At 40.7% G+C, this 25,512-nt stretch overlaps 1 protein-coding gene across 3 annotated transcripts in view; it reads right to left on the reverse strand.

Moving 5' to 3' along the window:
* Positions 1-25,512, reverse strand: part of elf1 (E74-like ETS transcription factor 1) — a 42,683-nt gene that overhangs the window by 4,121 nt on the left and 13,050 nt on the right. For 2 of the 3 annotated variants that reach the window (XM_078260268.1, XM_078260266.1), the window contains exons 2-9: positions 7,034-7,349; positions 6,477-6,533; positions 2,991-3,165; positions 1,986-2,090; positions 1,704-1,865; positions 1,491-1,574; positions 609-801; positions 62-409 (exon numbers count right to left, since the gene is read on the reverse strand). In XM_078260268.1, the coding sequence (XP_078116394.1) occupies positions 62-409; positions 609-801; positions 1,491-1,574; positions 1,704-1,865; positions 1,986-2,090; positions 2,991-3,165; positions 6,477-6,533; positions 7,034-7,105 (1,196 nt within the window). In that variant the 5' untranslated portion in view covers positions 7,106-7,349. The remainder of the gene's footprint in view (positions 1-61; positions 410-608; positions 802-1,490; positions 1,575-1,703; positions 1,866-1,985; positions 2,091-2,990; positions 3,166-6,476; positions 6,534-7,033; positions 7,350-25,512) is intronic. The other variant, XM_078260269.1, reaches the window with a different exon arrangement.

Consider the following 25,512-nt stretch of genomic DNA (forward strand, 5'->3'; position numbering starts at 1 on the left):
TTGAATGGGAACAATGACTTCCCTGAGTTTTTTTGTCACTGTAAGGTTGGCAATCTCCTACCTCATATGTTGATCTTGGACAGCCGACCCATGGTTGGCCTGCAACATATTGACAGAGTGAAGGAGCTGCTCGGTCTGTCCGTCTTCCTGGTACAGATATTCATCAATAGGCTCCTTCTTCATTTGCTTCACTGAGACTTGGTGTTGACCATGAGCCCTCCCGTGCCCTTTGGACCCTCCACGGACCATAGACCGCCCGTTGTTAGATCTCTGATTCCCGTAGCCAACGTTGACATCAGAGCCTGCGTCCTCATCCTCGATCACCACCAGATCAGCTGGCATCTCCTTAAACTGATAGACCAGTCGCTGCCCCTCCACTTTGGCCAGGATGCCTCTCTGATAGTAGTACCTAGAAGAGAAAGTAGATAAGGAGCTGTTCATCACATTACAGACATTATCATCCTTCAAATTTAACATCCTCCTAAAATCATCGTGTTGTTATGAACATATCTGTGGATTCATGTCTTCTGGGTTTAGAGCTAAATGGGAGCTTATGTGCATGATGATGAAGCTTTAAAAAGTGGTGCCCATTTTGATGTTCCACTTACCTGAGAGCTCTTCCCATGGTCTCATAGTTCATGTCAGGCTTGTTCTTGTGTTTGCCCCACAGCTTTGAAACAGCCTTGGAGTCCACCAGCTTAAAGATGCCTTTCTCTCGTTGTGTCCACTTGATGTATTTGGGACAGGTGTTCTTATCCTGCAGTAAAGCCAGAAGGAATTCCCACAGGTAGATCGTGCTGCCTGCAAATATTGGGGGGGGAGGGGGGAAACTAAATTAAATCATGTTTTTAACATTTAAGCACATCAGACATTTATGGTGAGGCCTTAGAGCTGTGCTATAGACACCTATAATTCATTTAGTAATTTAGAGTCTTACTTAAAAATGTTATATGGAAGCTAAAGGATTGCAGGAGAAACTACTCTTTTCTAATAACCATTGTCGTGTCAGTTGCATGTGTGCATGTGTGCCTTGGAAGTTAATTATTTATACCAAGCCTGGGAGTAGATGACTCTAATTTGTGAGATGCTTTGGCCAGAACTGGTTAAAAACAGCAACGCTCCCTGTAGTCACTTGAATCCCGGACACCGTGACAGGGTGATGTATATGTGTGCAGCTGAACCTGTCGTCCCCAGCCCCTTCCTCTTTGTGTCACACTGTATGGTGCAATGAGGATTCACATCAAGCAGCACTAGTCTGCTTCTATCGGTAGAGCATCAATGTGCCCTCCAGCCTGCAATCACTTCTGTTTCCCAGCACCCTGAGATCCCCTCATCCATTAACTCGACCAGATTCAGCCCCGACGGACTGCAGGGGTTGAGGACTGCTGTTTGCACACTCCACGGGAGGAAACAGAGCGTACACAAGAGGAGGGGAGACCTTGATTTTTATTGGCTCATTACAGAGAAGCGGACAAGTTAGTGAGGCTTACCTTTGCCCTCTTTGCTCTTCTTCCTGAGTGGCAGGTTAGGAGTGGTGATCGGGGAGCAGGGACGCACCGCCCGCGGCTTCCGCACTACGATTCAAATTGAGGGGTTGTGTGTTATAAAGTGAGAGGTCACAGTGAAATCATCCAATTACCGACAAGACTGAAATTTTAGCACAAGGGATAACTGAGTGAAAAAGAGGATGACTACAGTGTTACCTTTGGTTTTTTTCTGAGGTTTTAAGGGACACCTTTGGGGTATCTCATCCATGGATGAAGTGTCCTCATCTAGGGACATGTCAAGGGCATCATTATCCATCTGGTCAGGCCTGAGAGGGGCGTATGTCAAGTCTGACTCCAGCAGAGTGCCGTAGGTGTGAACTACACATAAACAAAAGATATAGAAACACAGACAAACCATGAATAGTCCATAACGAATGCCTCTCATGCTCAAAATATGTTAGATCAAAGTTGAAATGTGGAATATGCCAAATAACTTACTCATACGCTTCTCGTCCAAAATGTTGTTTGGAGACTCCATGTTAAGAAGAGCTGCTGCAGCTTCGTTCGTCTCCATGCTGTCATCTGGGCCAGAGACTGTTGTTTCTGTCCACCAGACAATAACAAATTCATCAATATGAAATCTTTGTGGGAAACTACTTTGTATATTGTGGTATTTGAGTAGTTGTATGGCTGGCTCTTTGTCTGAGACAGCTGAATGGCTAACAATGACTACCAGGCCCCTTTTTGTGCCTGCTAGCATTAAATGAGTTTAAAGGTTGACATTATGATCAATTTCACTTGTGCTGAGGGACGTTTACACAAACAAGAGATTGTTGTTGCTAGGTAAATAAAGAATTAAGGAAAAACAGGAAAACGCAGGTACAGGCTAAGAAATCCTGTAAATAGATGATTTATTTTACAGGCCAGTGATTACCAATTCATTTCTTATTCATTTTTATTATTAAGTTTTCCTATAAAGAACAATGTTATTTTTGACTCATTTTAAAGAAAAGAATCAATCATTTATAATTGGAAAGGTTTGTACTCCACATATGGTGAATGGTATTGCATATAGACAAATTTCACATTTTGCATATTCAGGTGCCCGGCCTACAGTACTGTGCACTGACTAAAGACTCTCTGCTTTATGCAGGCAATTCATTGTAATGAATTAATTGGAAGTGTACCAATTAAACACTTTCTCTATTTGATGATAATTAGTATCAAATCACAGTTCTTTTGTAAGAAACATCTTGGAAATAATGGACCTGTAAAGTAAAGCACTACACAGATGGTAAGATTCCCATTTGTTTCATTAACAATTAAAAAAAGATTTAGATTTAGTTGTGAATCTGAGCAAAGACCAAATGTGTAGATTGTGATTTTCCTGCTTAACGTGGTCTTCCACAACTGTTCTAATCTGGACTTAAACACTAGTCTACTGTGTGTGCACCTTACTGAGCACAGTTCCCTTTAAATTATAGTGAAGTAAAATATCTTTACCTGAGAGGTCGACCCCTCCCACCAAGATGGAAGGTTCCTCCACGACATGGAGAGTGGTGTCCACCATGATGCCGTTGGTCACCTCGTCAGACTCCAGGCCGGAATAGACCTGCAGCAGATCGGCTGCAGGCACATGCTCAACAATCACCGCTGGGAATACTGACGGGTCGTCCAGCTGAACAGAGAGAGGACACACACACACACACACACACACACACACACACACACACACACACACACACACAAACACACAAACAGAGAGAAAGGTATGAGACATTGCAACACATGAGCTATCACAGGGAGGCAGGGGACTGACAGTCTTTGCACATACGTATATGTATATGCAAATGCAATATAAAAACCCCAGATGACATCAGATTAATGTTATAACCAGTTTTGGTCTCTTATTTTTATTGCCTTGTAAAATATTACAGATTCATACTCAATTTCAGCTAATATGGAGGCACATAGCATGGAGTAGAGCTCATTTCTGTGGTGTTACAGCGGTCCACAGGGATCTTCTGAAGAAGACAGGAACCAGCTGTTTGATTTGGCCTACTTCTCCTGAGAAGTTAATCTTATGCTCAGAAATGATATAAGCCCAATTGAATGTTAATGGATCAATCGTGAGTTGCAGGCGAGCACACCCTTCATCATGTCCTAAACGTGCTTTGGGAATTCTAACGTTGCCGTCTCATTTCAGGCATGGCTCAGTCTGATGCAGGAAGGAGCCGAGGAACAGATGGAATTACTGGAGCTTGGGCCAAACCGTTGAAACAACTGCGAAGCCCAACATACTTGAGAGCTCCTCAAACACAGACTGGGTCAAAAGTGCTCACTGGGTGCTTGGTACGTGTCAATGGGAAAGACATGGGGACTAATTCAGTCCTTTGAATAAGTCAGACATGTGGTCCTCTAAGACTCTTGTTTTTTTCTAGTTCTAGTAGCCTGAAGCAACATTTGTTCATTTGTTTATTTCAAAGAGTATGAAAAACATACAACATGTGAGGCAGATCTGAATCAGAAAGCATAAAACAAAACTGACAATATGTACGCCAAGTACTTTGATGCAAAACAACTCAGAGTCCCCACCAGCAGATGGCAGCAGACTACACTTAAAAAAATGCATTGAAATAATTTCTTTTACCATGTCAGTGCCAAGAAACTAATGCAACTGCTTTGGCTTTTCAGTGTATTGTGTCCAAACCACACTGAAACACTAAAACACATCAAATGTTGATAACAGAACTGTTTCGGCCCACCAGGGATAAGAGAAGTGCATCCTTTCAAAAATGTATAAGTTAAAAGAATAAGAAAATAGTTGTGTGTCCAAACAATAGATGATTGTATGCATAACCGGACAAACACCTTCTTGATAACATGCTGCCTGTAATCAGGGTGTAACTTACAATGCTACCATACAAATAACAAGCTGCATCGCCTAGAACTTGAGAATTTGCACTGGGGTGACTGGGGTGACTAAGGTGTATTACAAATAATAAAAATTATTAACCAGTGGCTTATCGTCTCCTTAAATATACATGTGTGTATTATGTGGTAATTGTATCCAGATCAATTAAGAACACATTTTTACAGTCATGACCTAATTAAAGAGGGAACCGGATAGAGAAAAGGTGCAGTAGGAGGAACAGTAGGATAAAGGGTTATCTGTCTTTTTGCACAAGTGCCCATTGTTGGTTTGGACCTCTGGGGCATACCAGGTGTCTGGGCTTTGAGCAGTGGGGGTGGGAAGAGGAGGCAATGAAGTCTATGGATACTCTCCCAATTTGGCTACACTTTAACCAGGAAAATAACAGATCGGCTCATTATTTGGACACAGTATTACAAGGTTGAGCCTCCCAGGCAGGACCAGGAGTAACTACACAACAATTCTTTAATAGTAATTTGTTACACTATACATAATGTAGATGTCTGTGAAGAGAGCAAGATGGCTCCACAAGACATCTCCAATAAGAAGATCAACAACAAACAGCTAATGACATCTCAGCAGATAAAATCTCAAGGGGCTAATAAAAACCCTAAGTTTTGCTTTGACTACAGTCAATGTCTCACTGACATACACTGAATGTTTCCCATTAATCGGAGTCTTTGGTAGACATATTATCAGATAGCTAGACAGTGAGGCTACCACATCTACTTGCCTGGGCCTAAATGATGTTTGCTGTCCTTGAGTGGGAGTCAAGTGTGTGTGTGTGTGTGTGTGTGTGTGTGTGTGTGTGTGTGTGTGTGTGTGTGTGTGTGTGTGTGTGTGTGTGTGTGTGTGTGGACAAAGGCATTTTGACTATTGGTCTGCTCAGCTCCTGAAAAAGCAGCACCTCCCACCCTCCTCCCATCAGACGAGTCTGAGTCCCTCACAGTTTGCTGACAGAGCATCAGACATCTGAAGCTGCTGTCTCTGCTGTTGTTTTGATGTTAACTGGGTTCTGTTTTTGCTGGGAACACCTTCAAACTAGCCTTGTATTGTTATGTAAACCAAGTGTTTCCATGTTGCAATGTGAAAGATAATCACTATGGAAGAAAGAGCCTGTTGTTTAAAGGTTTAAAATAGCGATAAGGTGGGGCTTTCAGGACTTTCAGAACTGGTGCCCAACATGTAACTCAGTCTGACAAATAATATTGAACATCATGAAGGTTTTAACGGCTTCTTCCTCTTTGCTGACTCGAATAGTGTTTCTAGTAGGGAAACAGGAGCGATAAGAATCGGGTAGTTTTGCATTTCTGAGTTCCCCATTCTGCCTTTGAAAGCAACAGCATCTGTGCAAGCTGTTCCCTCCACACCCAACTCTCTTCTGCTTTACCTGCACAGCCACAATTAATCCAACTGCCTGTACAGTTTCAATATCCTCATTATCATATTTGACAGTGCAGCAGCCCGTAGGTTGAGAGATACTATCATGTTGTGTACCTAAAAGCCAAATACCTATGTTTCTGTAGCTTGACAATGTAGAAACCTTTACTTTTATTTCCACTTCAGATCCCACACGTTGTTTATGGCTACTCGTTGTGCTGGAAATCACAAAGCCAAGTATCATCCTGCAGTCCCTGCATAATATACCTTAGGGAGCTACTTATTGACTTAAAAAAACAATACGTATGGCTAATCTTTACAAAACGCACTCTATGATTTCATTCAGCTCCACAACAAAATGGCCACTGCAGTAGTATGTTGTGCGATGTTCCTTTTTTTTATTTTGGGGTGGGGGGGGGGGGATTTCCAGGACTTGGTAAATAGGGGCATGATGCTTACATAACAGGCTGAGTGGGTGCAGCAAGGAACAAAATTGTAGCACTGGAACAATGTAAGACCTTTTAACAGAATTATCCCATCCCTTCCAAGCAGCCTTGTAACTGGTTTGTCAGGTTAGGCCTGAACTGGTTCTATTAACGGATCCAGTGACAACTTCTCATTCTAGATACACACATACAGATACCAGTAAACATAAACACACATACCACCACACTTACAATCAAGCCTGCTCCACAGGCTTCAGACAAGGTTGTGGGGATGAGATAACTGCAAACCTGATCGGGCAATGAAAAGACACATAGGCACAGGTTCACATAGTATGCACACACAGTAACCTTTGTGCCAAAAACACATTCATGGCCAAGCCCCACCCTTTCCCTCCCACGCACCCTAACCTCGCTGCAGGTTTTTCAGTCTTTCCATTTCTGTTCTCCCAGCAGCCCACACTTCTCTTCCCAGACCTCCTCTCTGCTCCATCTTCCCCTCTGCCTGCCTCGTTCTCCAATATGTTGTCACAGTTAAAGATCACAGGCTCTGAGCCACAGCTAATCCCACCCCAGTGGCCATGCTGTTTGCACAAGTATGGTTTGCCCTGCTATGAAAAATCTTACATTTATCAACAAGATCTAGTTGAAGAAGATGGATCGTCAAACATTGGGCCAAAGGTCTTTTGATTGAATAAAACATATAGTCTACAAGCCCAGTTATGCATAAATGCAACAAAAAAAATGGATTTAAAAAGTTTGAAATGTGGTTTCTCAAGCGTGATACGTACCTGATTGATTTCGTCCATCCCATTGCTGGCAAATTCAAACACCAGTTCACTGGGCTGTATTGCAGTCGTCATGTTCAGTTCAGAGGGCAGGGAGCAGCCTAAAATATCTGGGCTATGACTACTCCTGGCTCCTGAGACTCGCGGCACCTCACAAAATGGCTTCCCTGTCGTCCTCCTCTTGTTCTCCAATCTGGGCTGTTGCACCGAGAGAGAGACCACAAGCCCAGTTTCAGCGGAGTGCTGTGGCCCAGGTGGGAGCAGCCTCTTCCCTCTCTGACACGGAGGCTGGGTCCCGCTGCGCCTGGAGCATCTACACCTGCCAGAGAGAGAGAGAAAGAGATAGGGGCTAAGGTCAGGAGACATATTAGATCAGTTTAATTAAGACAAGAGATGCAGGGGGGAGCAGGGACAGTAGTGCAACAGTGCTCGTGCGAGAGGATAAAAGTATTTTTGAGGCCTAAAAATTCACCATTCAACTAAAAGACCTACACAGCTTCAGGCTGGACATACTGTACGTATCTATGGGCTATGTCTAGTTCTGAAAGCTAAAAAAGCCACAAGTCTCAGCAGAGAAATCAGATCACTGTCTAATTCCTGCCTGACAAACCCTCTAATGAACTCACACAGTGAGTCAAGACCAAGCAAAAAAGTCATTGGTGCTTGTCCAAAAATAGTTTTTAACAGGTTTCAGGCTTCATGACAATGTAATTGTATTCCTGCAAGCATTAGAAAGCTATTTTTGATCTTGTACAGTTACTTTTACTCATCTTAATCCAAATATCAGAGATAATTATAATAAAATATTTTAAAGGTTGTCCTCATTCGTTCAGCGTTTTCTTTTAAGAGGCTTAAAAGTTAGAGAAGAAGCTATTATGGATAATACTAAGGTTATCTTCTAAATAAGCTAGGGCTGAAACAAACTCATTTGTCTATTTTTTTCTGGATGAATTGAATAAATGTATGGTCTATAAAACATCAGAAAACAATGAAAAATGATTATCAAAATATAGCACATGGTGAATCTTCAAATAGCTTGTTTTGTCCGACCAACAATCCAGACCCTATAAATATTCAATTTACCTTTATTTAACATACATTTGAGAACCTGAACTATCAAACATCTGGCATTTTTGCTTGAAAAATAACTTTTAACTTTAACTTGCCAATTTATTTTCTTCGATTCATTTTCTAAAATTTAATCAGCGTATACTCAGGAGGATGACAGTGCACAACTCATTCTCAACTAACACCTCTTATTTCATAGCTGTGTCCACCCCTGAAGTGAAGACACCAATCAGCTCACCACCCTAGATCATAAGACTCTGGGGGCTGATATTATGATCACATGAGAAGGTCTGAACGAACCCTCCCACGACATAGAAACACACACACACACACACACAAAAGCGAGAGATCACTCGTCTAATGAAGCTCTGGTAGCTCCTCCGTGTTGACCCTCAGGGAGTTACTGTGATCACAGGCAGCGGGGGAGGGAAACTGGTGGTCATGTTGCTGTGTGTGTGTGTGTGTGTGTGTGTGTGTGTGTGTGTGTGTGTGTGTGTGCGCACGCGTGTGTGTGTGTGTGTGTTGAGGTGTGTCCCAACGACCCAATACCCAAAGGCAGGTTTCAGGGCTGAAGGACGGCAGGAACTGAAGAATAAATGGACCACTGCAGGGCCACAAACCCCCACCATCCTCTTTCCCAGAGACCAAAGAGCTGGCAGCAGTAGAGAAGTAAAAGATGGCAGTGTAGTATACCCCCTCAACACACACACACACATACACCATTCTGGCTTTTCCCACTGCTGCAGGGTGGAGCTCACTTGCTTTGAAATGCCTGTATGACAAAGTTGCATACCAGGCCCAATTGTATTTTGAAGTTTTAAAGGGAGGGGGTAATAGGAAAGGAGGTGATAGAGGAGCACTGAACTTTTGAGCAGCTTGAGGGGCACAGGGGCCAAACACATTTTACGATTTAGTTTATCTTCCTGCTAAGCATCCAGACAGAAACGTAACATGTGGTCGTGGTCTGGAAAGCATCGCTTTGGGAGATAAAGAAAGAGACATAGGGAAACTAAATCTTTTTGAAGGCTAATGTTTCATTCCAGTCAGTCCCTTCTGCTGTCTCTGCTGGGCAGTGTCCATGCCCACCTCTGCCAAAGCTGGATGCTGCTGCCATCTGTCTGGAGCTCTTCAGTGCCTTAGTCTTCTTGGCATGTTTGCCCTGGGAGAGTATGACAAGCCATTACCAGACTCAAGCAGGAAAGAGGGGATGCATTGGACGAGGCCTCCAAATGGAGAAAGATTTATAAATCAGGTTAAAAAATAAATGAATATATGGTGGACGTGTGTCTGCCTGCTCCATTTATAATATTACATGGACCACACACACATTTACAGCTGATGCCCTCATCTGCCCTCTGCGAAGACCAAGACACCATGTGGGATGAGGTAGAAGTGCAGCGGTCTGTATCATATGGGATCACTCTGAAATTTCCCTGCCCAGCCTCGCTGCCTTTCTCCCACATCTGACAAGCTAAAACACCAGGCATGCTCTGTGACAGAGCATCTTGGTTCCTCTTTTGTCGTTATCGCAGTTTGTGTTAGTTTTATAGAAATTTATGGAGCTGTTAGTGTGAAAATTGAATGTTATGAAGTTGCGGGAAGGACTGGGGGTAAATGATAAACAAATCATCAGCATCAAGTCATTAAGGGGTTATCAAATGACGGGAAATAGACTGTAATAAATATAAACAGTAAATCTTCTATTCTTTTTTCCCATGTTTTGTATTTGTGTGACTTTATGTGCCTGTTGTATTCATACTATAATATAACTGTGTTATATCGCTGTGTCAGTGTTTGCATGTGTGTATTTTCTATATTCCTCCTGTCAGTGCTTCATTGAATTGAATGGCCCAGTTGGCATCATACTAACAGCAGACAGGGATACAAGAGAGCCAGCCATTAGTCAGATGCAGCCTGCACATTATCCCTGAGCACATGACAACAGCTGCCTTGTCCCAGCACAGGAGCAGAGTTGTAAGTGAACTACGTCATGAAGAGAAGAAGAGGAGTGTGAAGTGAGGGATTTTACTGGGATGTTAGTCAATGCATAATAGTCCACAGAGCAAATAGACTGCCTGTGACTCACTATGGGTGGGCCCTTCTTTTGACAGACTTGAGTATTTTAGTATGGTTAATGGGCGGGGCATTCTGGTGACCCAGAGATCTACAGCATGAAATGTATAACACTGGTGTTATACAAACATGTGCTGCATGTCATCCCCCTTCCCCTCTCTCTCTCTCTCTCTCTCTCTCTCTCTCTCTCTCTCTCTCTCTCTCTCTCTCTCTCTCTCTCTCTCTCTCTCTCTCTCTCTCTCTTCTTGTAACTCCTTGGCTTTCTGATATTAAAAAACTAATTTACTATCTTAATGACCAATCAATTGTTTCTAAACAGCATTAATTGAATTTTGGCCACTTGGGAGCAGCTGAAGAAGCTATTAACACACAATTGATGTATTATCACCTTTATGAAGTTGTTATGGCGAAGGTGTTAGCCCACATCCAGCAGACACGGAGGAACATAAGCATTCATTTGAAGACATGTTTTTAGTCAATCACATTTTGGCTCTGTTTTGGTCTCCACCAACCCCTTAGGGGAATTATCTGTGTCTTTAGCTGCTAAATGCGCCACTATGTTCACCAGCTAGTCGCTTACTGTGTCTGTCATCTGTTTGGTGCTGGGCAGGTAACGAACAGTACATTTTTTAAGATTTTTGAATTTTTTTGCCTAACACACCTGGCTGCCTAACAACTTAAACAACTCCAATGAGAGCCAAAACAATAAGCTGAAAGATGCTTAAAAAACGTTCCATAAAGCTTAGGGGAACTGCAGAGTTGGTGATAATTTGCTGTGGTTTCGACTCCTTTCACATTGCACGTTGTCATCCAATCCATTGTTAAAAATACTGATAAGTGCAGCTTATGCACTGATGCTCTATTCATTCGAGTTGTTTAAATAAAAACAAGCAGTTGTTGGTCAACTCCATGGGGTCTGCAAATTTGTAATGACTGACATTTTGTTGAGTTTGGTACAGCAACTGTTTGTTTTCATTATTATTCTCAATTTAATAAGCCCTAAAGCCATATAGAGAGCCAAAGTCACGCCTTTCTACTTCTGGTCCATGGGACCGATTTTTCGAAAAAATATCAACGGGAGTGAACGGGGAGAGGCAAATTATTTTTTTATCCCGTTTAAATTGAGCCATGGATTACAAATATGATGTTCGTCAATTTAAAAGATAATTTTTCAACCGAAGAAAGTCTCAGTTTATTGTTTAAACTGTTGAAGTATAAGACTGTGAAAATATGTAACTAGAAAGACTACACACTTCAATGTCACATGGATGACGTCTCACTGAAGCTACGATGTCTCTGTGTATCGTACTGGGGATGTAACGTTACTCAAATGAGCAGAGGATCTTGCCTGTTCTTTTGCTTCTCTGCTGAAAACACTTCACTGGATAAAACCAAAGCCCGTCTACAGAAAAGCCGTTCCACTCCCTATTCAGCCCCATTGTACCGAATTTGGTTGCAGTTCCACCAGAGTTCCACTGGGGGTGATCGCGGTCCAGTGCTAAATGAATGGGACTCTATGGAGCTAGACGGCTAAATCTGTCTCTTTCGCCTGATTGTCGTTGAGAAATCTCAGATTTGATTATAGTTTTTGCAAGTTCAACATGGATTATAGGTCAAAAGTTGTGAACGAGCCCTTTCGATTTGTTACAGGTTGAGTTGTTGTTGCCCATAACACACTAGCATTCTGCTAATGAATGCTGATTGGTCAGTGAAGGACTGATTACAATCAGAGATCCCGCTTGACGGCATCCAAAGCAGAACCAGAATGTCAGAGTGAATATTTCGGCGTGGTCTTTAAATCATTAGCAAACCTCTTTCTAGCACGTGTATTAACAGGGAGAGCCTAACCTGTCAGCTGTGTTGTTGATGCTTCGAGAGAACAAAGGAAGCGACTCAGAGCTTGCCGTAAAGCAGTATCTCTGGCCGTATATGTGTATGACGTCATTGACATTTTAAAAAGCTTTTTAGAACAAAAAAGCCACTTTAAAAAAATCTAACACCCAGCAGTGTGTATTTTCTTAGCCTCCCCTTTCGAATGCAACATTCAAATTACTAGACAAAAAATTATATCCTGAGAAAAGTGGATTTTGAGGGGTATAGCTCCATAGAGTCCCATTCATTCTGCACTGGCCTGTGAGCGCCCCCTATATGGAACTCTGGTGGAACTGCAACCAGTTCAGAAGCCGGAAGTAACGAGAGAGTGGAACTTCTTCCCTTATTAGAAATTCTTTGATAAAACACATCAGGTAAGATAACGTTACATGTGTTGTGGAACAGAGCTAATCTAGCTAGCTAGCGAGCAAGTTGAGCATCAAGCTAGGTGACGTTATTTGTGTGAGACGAGAGATGTAGTTCACCAAGCGGTTTCACACAAAACTAAGTGGTCATATGACAAACCTACGGTTAACTGAGACTTTCTTCGGTTGAAAAATGATCTATACATTTTTCTATACAGTGGATAACCACTTATATAGATAGCTGATAGTATGGCTCCATCATGGCCCCTCTCTGTGACCATGGTGATGTGAATCTTGTTATCAATCTCCCCTCCTCAGGCGATTACAACTGTCTGTTATATATGGCAGCCTGGTGTGCAGCAGACTGAGGAGTATGAAGCAAACACTGGCCTACTCCACCCCTACAGCATGGTGACTGCCAGTCGCAATAACAACCAATTAGAGTCAGGATTCATGAACAAATGAAGCATTCCCAGAAGGCCCTACTTCCCCTGCTTTAGTCTCTTCAGCTGAGCTCATTGTTGACCATGAAAGGAGGTAATTTAAGCCAATTGAATGACTATGCAATGACTCACCCTGCATGTGGTGAGCGCAAACATTGTTAGATGCGAGAAAAGGACCAGGGCAAACTTTACTTATCAGCCATTTTCAGCTCACGTTACAAATATGCAGATTTGTTCAGGTGGCATGACTGTTCAGCAGTCTACTAGGGTGAATACAATAAGGTGGTCACAGGACTTAAAGATGTCAAAGAGCGGGTGGTATTCCTGGTATTTGAAATCTTTTTCCCACACAGGTATATGTCCTCTCTGTGCTCACTCACACCTGCAAAGATTTCAAAACTGACAAAGGCTGTGATTTTGCCCTTCATCATGCAGTGCTGGGAGACACATTCCAGCACTGACAGAAAACCGTAAATGAGTCCTGCAAAGGTTTAGTTTTCCCCACTCAGCTGTTCAGGAAAACACCGGTGTGCAAGATGGCAGAAAATGTGTGGGCTTACCACTACCATGTTATTGAATGGTTGTCAGCACAGACATGCTGTTTTTGCAGGATCCTCTGGGTTCCTGTAAAGGAAATGACTCAGTGATATGAGGCTCGAGCTCATTCCTGGAGCCCTGTGATAGCCCATATAGGCATCAGAGGATCCTCTGGTCATCATTTCTGGGCAGCAGTTCCCTTTTGGGCATGTTTTGGTACAGATGTCATTAAACTATGCACCAGTATGTAACAACAGAACTTTTAGCACCAAGGACAACTGCTCAAACACAACTCTTTTGAAGTAAAAACATGGCTCCGTTCAGGGAAAGACAACGTACAGTATGTATAGTAGTCTACACTACATTTCAAGGTAACAAAAAAGTCTTGATCAAATTATAGCAGTAGAAGGTCACAGTGTCTGAAAAGTGTTATTTAAGGAGTTGCATCAATGGCAGACATCACTGCTACAGCACTGTCAGCATCATAAAAAACTGTTTTGTATACAGTATTTTTTGTGCATTCTACATTTTACTCACCACCCAGTGTTGCACAATACAGCATGTCTCACCATGTTTCAAACTCCACTTTAGTGAGTTGAATAAAGGAGTGCTTTCACTGCAATCCTGAGGCCACACCATGCATGTGGCGATAAAATGGCAGAGACGGGCACAGAGGCAGACACAGACACTGGTTAATAGCATGCAGCTGCAAGACACAAGGCATCAGAAACACAAATGAGGGGGCACTGCGTCCAAGCCAGCACACTATATTGTGTCTGTCTTAAAGTAGGAGGCATTTGGCTCTGCTGTGCCAGGGCCAAAATGAAGACTGAAAGGAAAGTGTCACCTCGAGCCCAGGCATTCAGAAGGAGAATGGAATTTAATCTCATCTCATGCAAACCTTGTACTTTTCCACTCAGGCTCGAGGCTCTAGGTCTAGGAGATGGACCCATGCCTTTCTGTGACAACAGTTGTTTGTGCCAACTAACATACTGTTGGTATTTTTTTGAAGATTAGACATTAGCCTTGGTGGGATAATATGGTCTGAGAACAGGGATGAAAGCTTAGTAATGTCCCCAGTGACAAAAGTTTAGAAACGTTTCCAAGACCAGATTCCACTTATTTTTTGGTCATTTTTCATTAAAATATGCAAAAGGCATGTTTCCTGCTGAGACTTTACAGGCTACGTCATATACTCTTTTATCATGCCCCTATCTTAGCACAGTGTTCTGGACTTTCTTGTTTTAGGGCATATAAGAGAAATAATGACAGCCAGAAATAGCAGTGAAATATTTTAAACCGGGTAGAAAAAAAACAGCCACAAACTGACCTGTGAATCTTGCACTCATAGGAACAGCATCACTAAGCAGTGGGTTTCTGCTGCTTCCTGTCTGTTAGACCACACTCAGATGAAAATGTCTTACTCTGTGTAAGAGCGGAAAGTTCTCAACTCCCCCTCCTTCCTTCTCATACAACGTGCTATTACTTTCACAGATATGAGGCCTATGAACATATCCTACATAAACAATATAGTCAGTTTCTAGAAATATCTCCATGAGTGACGTAAAAGATGAAAATGATTAACTCTCTATTAGATTGTTTTAGATAATGTCAATGCTGGTACCTTAACACAGAATTTTTAAGGCGCGTTAGATAGAAAGCGTGTGTTGCATGCAAGACTCAAAATCTCCAGCATTTTAAGCACAGATACAGTATTTGATTCGGCCCCATGAATACTATATAGAGCAGCAGGATACGATCTGCAAATGAGACACACTTAGATATTGTCTCACCTTCTGACTTTTTCGAGCCTGCTACCCACAGGTTGTTTAATGACAGTGATGGTGAATTAAAAGGATCACAATAGGGCTCTCAAAGCCACACCTGCCATTTGCAGCATCTCTTCCCCACAATGCTGACACAAGGCGAGCAAACACAGACAGCATTACTAACCCACCACCCATTCTCACACACACACACACACACACACACACACACACACACACACACACACACCTTCCCTCATTGGGTAGGTTTTACCTAAATTCTCAGAACAAACTACAAAGTTCCTGTCACGCAGTCTTTACTTATAGGTCAGAATGCGAGAATATAAGTGTAACAGTACACAAACTGCAGTATGTGCAACTAGAGCACCCCGCAAACCTTTTATGAGCCACTGAGAATAACCGCCTTAAAGCACATACAAGCCATTCATTAACCATGTATAAAAATTCCATTGGCTGAATTAACTTCTGCTCCTAGTTAATATAAACACATAATAAGCCTGGAAATGTAAACATACAAATCCCTCAAAACTGCATGTGTCATTAATTTCCATGTTGACTATATTACTGATGTCTTACCAGATGAATCCAAAACTAGCTTTTACTACAAAGAAGCACATAACTTAACAGATGCAGCCCATTTGTCAGAAACAACCCCCAGCGGCCTATTTCTATTATGTGGCAACAGGCCCTATGTCACAGATAGGAAGAACCATTGATGTTGTGAAAACAGGACAGGAAATTGCAGCAAAGTTTTAGAAATAACATCTGCACCCTCAGACATCACAGTTTGATGCATTGTGTGCTGCTTTAATGTCCACAAGGCTGTACAATTTTATTAGAGCATCTGGACATTGTTAGTAAGATGTGGAGTAGGAAAAAGGTGTAGGCCTATCAATGGTGGGGAAAGTGCCATCTTAGCCTGATCTTCCAGCTGATATAATCTAACATTTTAACCGGTGAAAGCTACAGCCAGGGCGGGCTAAAAATTCTACATTCAATTGGTTTCTATATAACTCTTTGCTGATAAAAAAGAAAGAACAAGGAGATAGATAAAAAAAGAAATTTAAGCATTAGACCGTGGCCGTTGCCAATCAGGACTGGATCCAGACTGGTGGACCCAAACCTTTTCTACTCCAGGGTTTAACAGAGCACTGAACTTTTTACACTGGCTTCCAGTTGCCAATAGATACATTTTAAAGTGCTGCTACTAATTTATAAATCACTGAAAGGAATGGGCCCATTTCTGATATGCTTAAAGAATAAACTGAATAGGGCCCTTAGATCCATGGACTCAGGTCAACTTGTCCAGCCCAGAGTCCTAACTAAGCATGGGGAAGCAGCATTTAGATGTTATGTCCTATGCAACTGGAACAAACTACCAGAAGATCCAGATGTTTAAATCCAGGTTTTATTTCTATTTTATGTACCTTGTATTTTTATATTACTTTTCTCTTAATTGTATTATTTTCTATTTAATTACTATTTATAGGTATCTTATCATAATATTTTATATATGGATGTTCCTTCTTGCTTTTATCTATGTTAAGCACCATGAATTGCCAATGTGTATGAAATGTGCTATAGAAATAAACTTGGTATTGCTTTTGCTAATGTTCCGATTACTTTAACCTTGCCAGTTTAGCCATGGTCACAGTATTGACCTAATCACTTAATGACAACACATTCTCTTTTATATTACAAACTGCTTTTGAATGGACACTTCGTGTCATACAACATGTGGTCAAGCAGCAACAATATCTTGACACTTGTTCAGGTGTCTTCTTTTAGAAGATTAAGTTCTGGAGATCTTAAATTATATGTGAAAACAATATCAACCTGCCAGGTAGAAGCAGCTAGTGTTGCTCCCTCTCTTGTGTCTCAGCTCAATCACGTAATTTTAAAATCCCAATGATTCCAAGTAAAAAACACCAAAAGTAAGGATTAAAAACATGCAAGTCTGTGCGTGTGTGTTGGTTGCCTCACACTGCCCTGCTGATTCCTTTCTTGCAGACATATTTGAAATGCTTCATCCTGGCTCTGCTGTAGTTTTGGCTTCTGTGTGGGAGCAATTTGATACATGACTAGACTGGAAAAGCTATATTCTCTCCTTTTTATACACTAAGCAAGCCCCCCCACAGGCATTAGACATGTACAGGAGGCTAGTGCATAGATTAAACTTTCTGTAGAACGAAAAAAGTCAAATTTAAAACAATCTTATACAAACTCTCCTAAATTATAATAAGCAAAGTTAAAAGGTAGGGTCGCTAACATTTTCCAATATACACTTTTTAATATATTTTTTTTGAAATGGTCTTCACATCCAGACAGCTATTAATAACTTATGGGCTCCGAAAAAGGAGTGAAAAAGATCCATTATCTCTAGCTGCTGTAATCCTGTAAAAACTCTGACCAATCAAACCAAATAGGCCGCTCGGTTTGATTGGTTTAAGAACCAATAAAATGCCTTATTGCCCCGCTGCACCCCTCCGGTGTACGAGCCCGAACTCAGTGCGTGCCGTGTCGCCGCCAGAATTACTTTAAGTCTGCTGAAGAATGGAGGAGAAACTCAGCAAAAGTTGCCACTGCCGCACTTACTTACAACCTCCTGCCCTGCTGAAAAAGCAAAGAAAAGAGACTGAAACTTAAAAAGTCACAACTAAAAAGGGCTGCAGATACTGAGAGAACAAACTGGAGTGACCGCTGAATGAGCTACAAGGGAAAGTGAAGCTGTGGTTGCCGTCTTTCTGTTAGACAGGTACGTTACGTTTTTTGTTTTTTTATGTGGGGGAGGATAATTTTTTGTTTTCAGGAAATGTCTAGCCAACGTTAGCAATTTATGTTGTGTTAGTCATATTAGCCCAATACTAACATTAGCTTCACTGTCGATCTAGGCTCCTTGTAAGCTACACTAGCTAATGTATGTTTACATATTCCTATCTAACAAAACGATAATTTGTGTAATGCTATATGGTTGCCAGAGTCTGAACATGTGTCATTTACATATTGGCTTTTACAAATATGCTGCAGCTTGGTATTAAATATTTGCGCCAGAGAAATGGTAATGGTACTGTTGTTTATTGTGGGTGTCTTTCACACGTCCATCCCTGATGTGTTTACATTCATACCAATTATAACATGTCACAGCGCAGGTCACTGGCATCAGCAAGATCAAGAGAGGACATCATACCAGAAAAATACCAGCAGCTTGAAACCAAGCTTGAAAAAAAAAAAAACATGATGACATTCCTGTTTCTTTCTTAATCTATAAAGCACAGTGCCAAATTTAACCCTAATAGCCACCATCAGATTATGTAACTTGCCACAACAGCTAATTTTCTTCCAGAAATTCCAGTTGGAGCTTATACATGCTGTATGAATTTTGCCAAGATACTTTCCACACCAGCGTTGCAGCAAACTACTAGGTGTGTTTTCAGATGGAGCCCTGAAAATTTCAGGGCTCCAAGTCTGAGTCAAGGCTGGGACCAGGGGACTGGGCTGTTGTAGAGGAGGCTGCATACCAAACAGGTCTGGACACAAACAGGCTGATGTGTCCACCCATAGTCAGGCATGCAGCAAAACGCCTATAGGAGGGAATCGGATCAGAGAGGAAATAATCAAATTTTTCCTCTGTCTTGTCATGCACTTTGGGGTCAAGCTTTTCTCAAAAGGTATAGTTCAACATCTTGGGGATGACGCTTATTTGCTCTTGCCAACAGTTAAATGAAAAATGAAATGAAAAATCAACACCAATCTCAAGAATGTATGTAGCTAGAGCCAGCAGTCGGTTCGCTTGGCTTATGATAAAGACTGGAAACAGGGATCAAAATCTACCCTGGCTCTTTTCAAAGGTAAAAAATCCGCCTAACAGCAGATAGTCAACCCCAACCCCCCTATAAAACAGCTTGTCGATTTTACATCTCGGTTTCTGTAGGACGTAAACAGACAAGACATAATATGTTATCTAGTGAGCTTTAAAAGGTGATAATGGATTTTTTTTTCTCATTGGACATAGCTAGCTGTTTCCCGGCTGTGCTTTGCTTCGAGAGCAGTAGCAATCAATTAATCTAACTCTATGCAAGAAAGCAAATAAGTGGACTTATTCCTTTAAATCCACTATCAATTCTGTCAGCTCACAGTATGTCACTACAGTATATTTATATTATGTACAATGTGTCCTTAAAGGCTAAAACACTATGGAAGATGCTAATTTACAGCTTTAGCAAAGCCATTTTTAAGATTGCCACAGATCAAGCTTCAGTTTAGCAGCTAATAACGACTAAATCAGCTCGTCTCATCTGATCCCCTGTAAAGCCTTGCAGGGACCACTCACACTGAGACAGCTTAGCCCCTTCAAGAGAGCTTATCTGATTTCACACAATTGGATACTAGGTCAGTGTGGTATTAGGTATCACTGGCTAATGTTTCTAATTTGAAGCCAGTAAACGTCACCCCCATTCCTGGATCTTAGGACAGAAGTGCTGAGTCATGACATTAGGTGCATACTTCAAATAGGGACACAAACTGTAAAACCATGTGACAGCCTGAACTACAACTCATCAGGTCATAACGAATGGTTGGATTACATGCTTTAGGTATTACCTCATCACTTGCACCTCAGTCAGTTCATCTTGACAATGACATGTTTTCTGTAATGACGTCTGAACTATTCTACACTACTTATTTTTTTGTTATGTTTTATTTCTGTGTCATGCCAAACATTTTGGCCCATCCCACATGGGATTACAAGACACCACAAAATTACTTATTTAACAAACATCTTCCTGTCGCATATACAAATAATTCGGAGGAATACATCAATACAAATATATACATATACACACGTATACACATACATATATGTATATACATACATATATATACACATACACATACACACATAAACACACACAACAAATTCTCATCTACAATTCATCTCGATAAAGAGCTTTTTTCCTCTTCTCCCAAGCTTTATCTAGGTAATTGGCTAATTTATGTGTTTCATATGTGAACAGCCATCTCAGTCTTTGAGCATCATCCATATTTACCAAGTCAATCTCTGTTTTTATCCTACGAAACAAAAAATCACGCTGTTCACAATAAAAAGGACAATAGAAAACTAAATGGAACTCATTTTCTATATCATTCAAACAACACATGGGACAGATCCGTTTTTCCTCTTCTACATTAACATATCGTCCTGTTTCAACAGTCAAAGGTAAAACACCAGATCTCACTTGAGCACATAAAGATCTTTGCCTTTTTGACAAATTATATACAACATAATTCTCAGTGCCATATTCTGGTTTTATCATTACAAAAATACGCAATTTTGGCTTAGCCCATATATCATCGCCCCACTGCTTTTTGTCTTTAGCAAACACAGATTCTTTAAACAAACCAATATTCAGCTTTTCATTATTAAGAAACAACTCACCAAAACTACAATTACAAAATAATTTGCATATGTCGTTAGACCAAGGACCAAGAATGTGTTTATCCCAGAGAAATATTTTCCTTGTCAACCTATTTGCGTCTATATCTAATAGACGATTCCATAACTGGGCCATACATATCTTCCAGCGAGCCTTACATGATTCCCATCCAATGTCTCCCACTATCGCCAATGTAGGGGTATATTTATGCACACCCAGAAAATATCTTATGGCACTATTTTGCACTAATTCACAATTAGATATATTCCTAAGTCCTCTAACACTCACAATATAATCAAGTATAGGGCAAACACAGGCTTGAAACAATTTAGAATAAGTTTGAAAACTTATGTCTTTCAGATTCTTGCTTTTACCAATGATTCTTCCCAAAGCTCTACGTGCTGAATCAGCAAGAACCTTAACACCATTTCTGAAATTCATATGTTCATCAATATAGAAACCTAGACATTTATATGAATCTACAACGTTCAGCTTGTGTGACCCAATTTTAAACTCATAAGTGCTGCGAGCAGTTAAAGGTTTTCTAAAGTGAGTTATTTATGTTTTCTTTCTATTTATAAACATAATAATAATAATATATACTTATAATGTGAAAGTTAGGATTACTGTACTAATCCCAACCATTTTCATTTAGATCATTTATTTCAACTGCTTCAAACATCAATCAAAGGTTCAATTCACCTCTTTGGAGAAGTATTTGAACATGTGCAGGGAGGAGAAGGACAGTCTGGTCAATATTTGAGGAGGCTTTATGAAATACACTCATTTATGGTAGTCAGGCAATGGGGAGGAAGGTGCAGCCTCTGTGCAGGAGATGAGGACAATAAACTACCTGGCATGCTCAATTTGGTTATATAAGAAAATATTTACTGTACATGGCGCTATTGTTTAACCATGTTATGGATCTGTAATAATTATATGTGGGAAGTAGAAGACGATTACGTTTTCAGGAGGATACATACATTAATTAATTAATAATGTATGTACAAGGTAGCCTTTGCTTTAATACTGTTTTGAATAAAGAGGCCTGACAGTCAGTCTCCCGAGGGGCTGGGGTTATGTTGTTCTGACGAGAATCACAATGCAAAAACGCAAAGGTAAACAAGGAGTGGCTGTTGCTTAGTAACAAGCAGAGGGAGAGGGCTTGTAAAGTAGGCTATGTAGTAAAAGAAAGAGGGAGAAGGTGGGCCTCACTCAGCTCAGCAAAGGCCCGGTGTGTTTGCAAGGAAGCATGTTGAAGACAAAGCCAGACGAGCATAAACAGACAACTGAATAGATTTTCAAATGGCTTCTGCCTGTGTAGTTAACTGCTATTATGAATCAAATAAATAAATAGTAAAAAGTGTTAAGCCTTTTTGTACAAGCAAATATTTCAGGATATACGACAAACTGGAAGATGTTGTTTTACCACCACTGCAAAGATACCGATTTAGTTATGAGGTTGTCCCAGAAACATGATGTCAGAGACTTGTAATATTAGTGATGTGATGTGAATCTGCTGTACTAATGACCAGCACTCTTGACAGTCATGAATGAATAGTTTAACATTCAGGAAATACGCTTCATGCCGAGAATTAGACAAGACCGATTGATATCACTCTCATGTCTATACGGTAGATATGAAGCTCAAGCCAGGAGACAGTTAGCTTACCTTAGCATAAAGACTGGAAGCACAGGGAAAGAGCTAGCCTGTCCAGAGGAACACAATCTTCCTACCAGCACCTCTAAATCTCACTAATTCACACGTCATATGTTGTTTGTGTAATCTGTACCTGGCCAAGAAATAGTACGGCACATAACCCCTGTAAAACCACAAAGTTCCGTTTTAACACCTTTTGGTTTTTGTATGAATTAACCAAAGAAGGGATTACATGTTATTTAGCTAATTTTGGCAGTATTGGTGGGTGGATTTTGTTACCTTTGGACAAAGCTAGGCTATTTTTTTTTTTGCTTAGCTAAGCTAACCAGCTGTTACCTGTAGCTTTAAATTTAACAGACAGATCTGAGAGTGGTATCAATCTTCTCGTCCAACTCTCAGCAAGAGAGCGAATAAGCATATTTCTAAAAATGTAAAACAATTGCATAAGTGAAAAGTTTGTTTTGATGTGAATAGGGCAGCATTAATGAGGAGCACTCTTGTCAGCCATTAAGCTAAAATGTAAAATGTTTCAGTTTCAATTGGGATTTCCTTGATGGGCAAATTTATGAAGAAATTAAAATGTCACTGTAGAGTTACTATCCCTAAAATCTGTAACTTCTGCATGCAGCTCTATGTGTGTGCACTGACGTGTTTTGTGGCATTTATCTGTCAAACCTGTGGTTCAGCCCCTTTTTTTCCACATATCGTGTCCACCACACCAGCCACATTTCATGACAAATTTTCACAAAAAGGGCACCTTCGTTCTTTTTAATGCGGCTATTTGAGGCTCAATTTAGGCTAAATTAAATGCCCGAGCCTGCCACTGTCCTTTCATTTCTGCACACAAGGTGACATTTAAATAAAATCAAAGCATCAAGAAAAAGGAGGAGAGGTTTCAAGACAAACATACATAAATTAAGAAATAAATTAACTTTAATTATGGCCTCCATAACTGACACCTTTTCCACTCAGATGGAACAGATCATTTAAGTGCTGGAGTCATTATGGGCATGGACAGTTTTCCATATAACAGCCTGCTTCTGAGGCTTCCAGACACAGACACCACTGCAGCTGGGTGTCTGGGACCAAAGCCTCCAAAAACCATGTGGGAAATCAATTTCCCTCTGTGCCTGGTCAGAATGCCTCTTTGTACCAAGTGATACTGCATTAAAGCCAACATGATGTTTAAATTAGCATGAGGGAGTGTGAGGGAGTTGGAAACAGACACTAGCTAAAATGTATTTCACTGAGGATGTCAGTTTTATGTTCAAATGCATCTCACTGCCATTTCTTTAGCCATGTTACCTCAAGCAGGGTGGAACCCACATAATTGGAAATGAAAAAATATTGCAATTTGAATGTGTTTTCAGGCCATTGCATTATATAGTACAGTGCTAGCAATTTATAGCAGTTAGCTGGCTGTATCATATTTCCGTATTCAAAAATTACCATACAGTTACAAAAAATAACTGTGCTTCAAACAATGACAAGTCAACAGAAAGCTGTAATGGAATTTTTTATGAGGTTTGGCATGCTGCTTTTATCTGGCACAAAATAAACCTGCACCTAAAACCTGCCTCCACCCATACAAGCATGACTGATATCAAGATACAGGCATTATCACCATTTCCATGGTAAAGCAGTTCACTAGAGAAAATTGCTGTGAATATAACACTTTAAAGTTAGTCATATGAACTGCATGCTACTAAAAGGGCAATTCATTTCCAAAAATACAATCTGAACAGTATCAGCCTCTGCAGCTGACTGTCTAGTTCATAATTCATGATTAGTGTATTCATTTTTCACTGTTTCTTATGGTCGCTTGGACTCATCATCACCTGAGCTTTACGATATCCACTAACAAAAGGCAACTTTTTATTTAGAAATGTATGGGAAGCACTTCACATCCACTTTTTAAAAAAGAAGTAAATCCAGCACAATCAATGGTGGAAGAAGTACTCAGATCCTTTACTTCAGTAAAAGTATTATATCCACAATGTAAAAGTACTTAATTACAAGTAAAAGTCCTGCATTAAAAAAATACTTAAGCACTCATTAGTAGGGCTGGGTATCATTTAAATTTAATGTAATACCGATACCGGTAATGATACCGTGAATTTGATACAAGTTCTTGAACGATTTTTTGATACCAATTTTATAAAACCTATTTTTCACATTATGGTACAATTTTTGTTCAGCTCCTTTACACCTGTGACGCACATTGTTTTTATTGCATGCCTCTACGACGTGTAAGGTTAGACAGCCCAATATAAGTATTATTAGATCTTGGTACAAGCATGCTGCATGCTTATTGGCTCATTGACACTAATGAGATTGACTCCTTATGTATTGAAATTTGGTATTGAATGATAAGGTATTTTTCGATACATTATACTACGGAGGCAATTCGGTCAGTGTATCGAAGTTCGGTAACCAGCCCTACTCATTAGGCAGCAGAATAACGTCATTGTTGGTTTTGTATGTAAACTAGTAGCTGTAAAGGAGTACTAAGTACAACATTCCCTCTGAAATGTAAAAGTATCTCAAAATTGTACTAAAGTACAGTAGTTCAGGTAATGTACTTAGTTACTTTCCACCACTGAGCATGATATACTGTGTTGAGGCTAGACGACGTAAGTGGACCTATTTGCACCCATGTTAAGAGGAGACTCTTGCTTTTACTGCAAATAATCTGTGCCCTGACCGGCATGATACGTTGTATAACCAAGGATTGTTGTCAAAAGGTGTGACCTGATATTTCACATCTCTCTCTCTCTCTCTCTCTCTCTCTCTCTCTCTCTCTCTACACACACACACACACACACACACACACACACACACACACACACACACACACACACACACACACAAATTCAAAGTCTTGTCACTTAACCGTACATAAACCACTGAAGCATAAATAAATATCTTTGAAAGACCTAAGCCACCCATTGGATATGTTGGATCACAAAGGCATTTGTAATCACTGAGAAGTCCAGCATTACATCACATCCTTTTCCGTTCTCGGGAAAAAAGTCTGATAAGAAAGACACAAGGGGAAAAAAACATAATCCCTGCTTCTCTGATACAAATCAAGATTTTCAGAGCTCAAATTAAATCTGTCTGGACAGAGAAAGACTATTTGTATCAGCTCTGTGTTCAGATGTGATGATCACAGTTTCGTCACGTTCCTCAGAACAACGGCTACCAGTCCCAGCATGCTCCGAGTATGAGACAGTTGCAACACG

Source organism: Sander vitreus, chromosome 10, assembly GCF_031162955.1.
Source record: "Sander vitreus isolate 19-12246 chromosome 10, sanVit1, whole genome shotgun sequence".
In the NCBI taxonomy this organism is placed as follows: domain Eukaryota; kingdom Metazoa; phylum Chordata; class Actinopteri; order Perciformes; family Percidae; genus Sander; species Sander vitreus.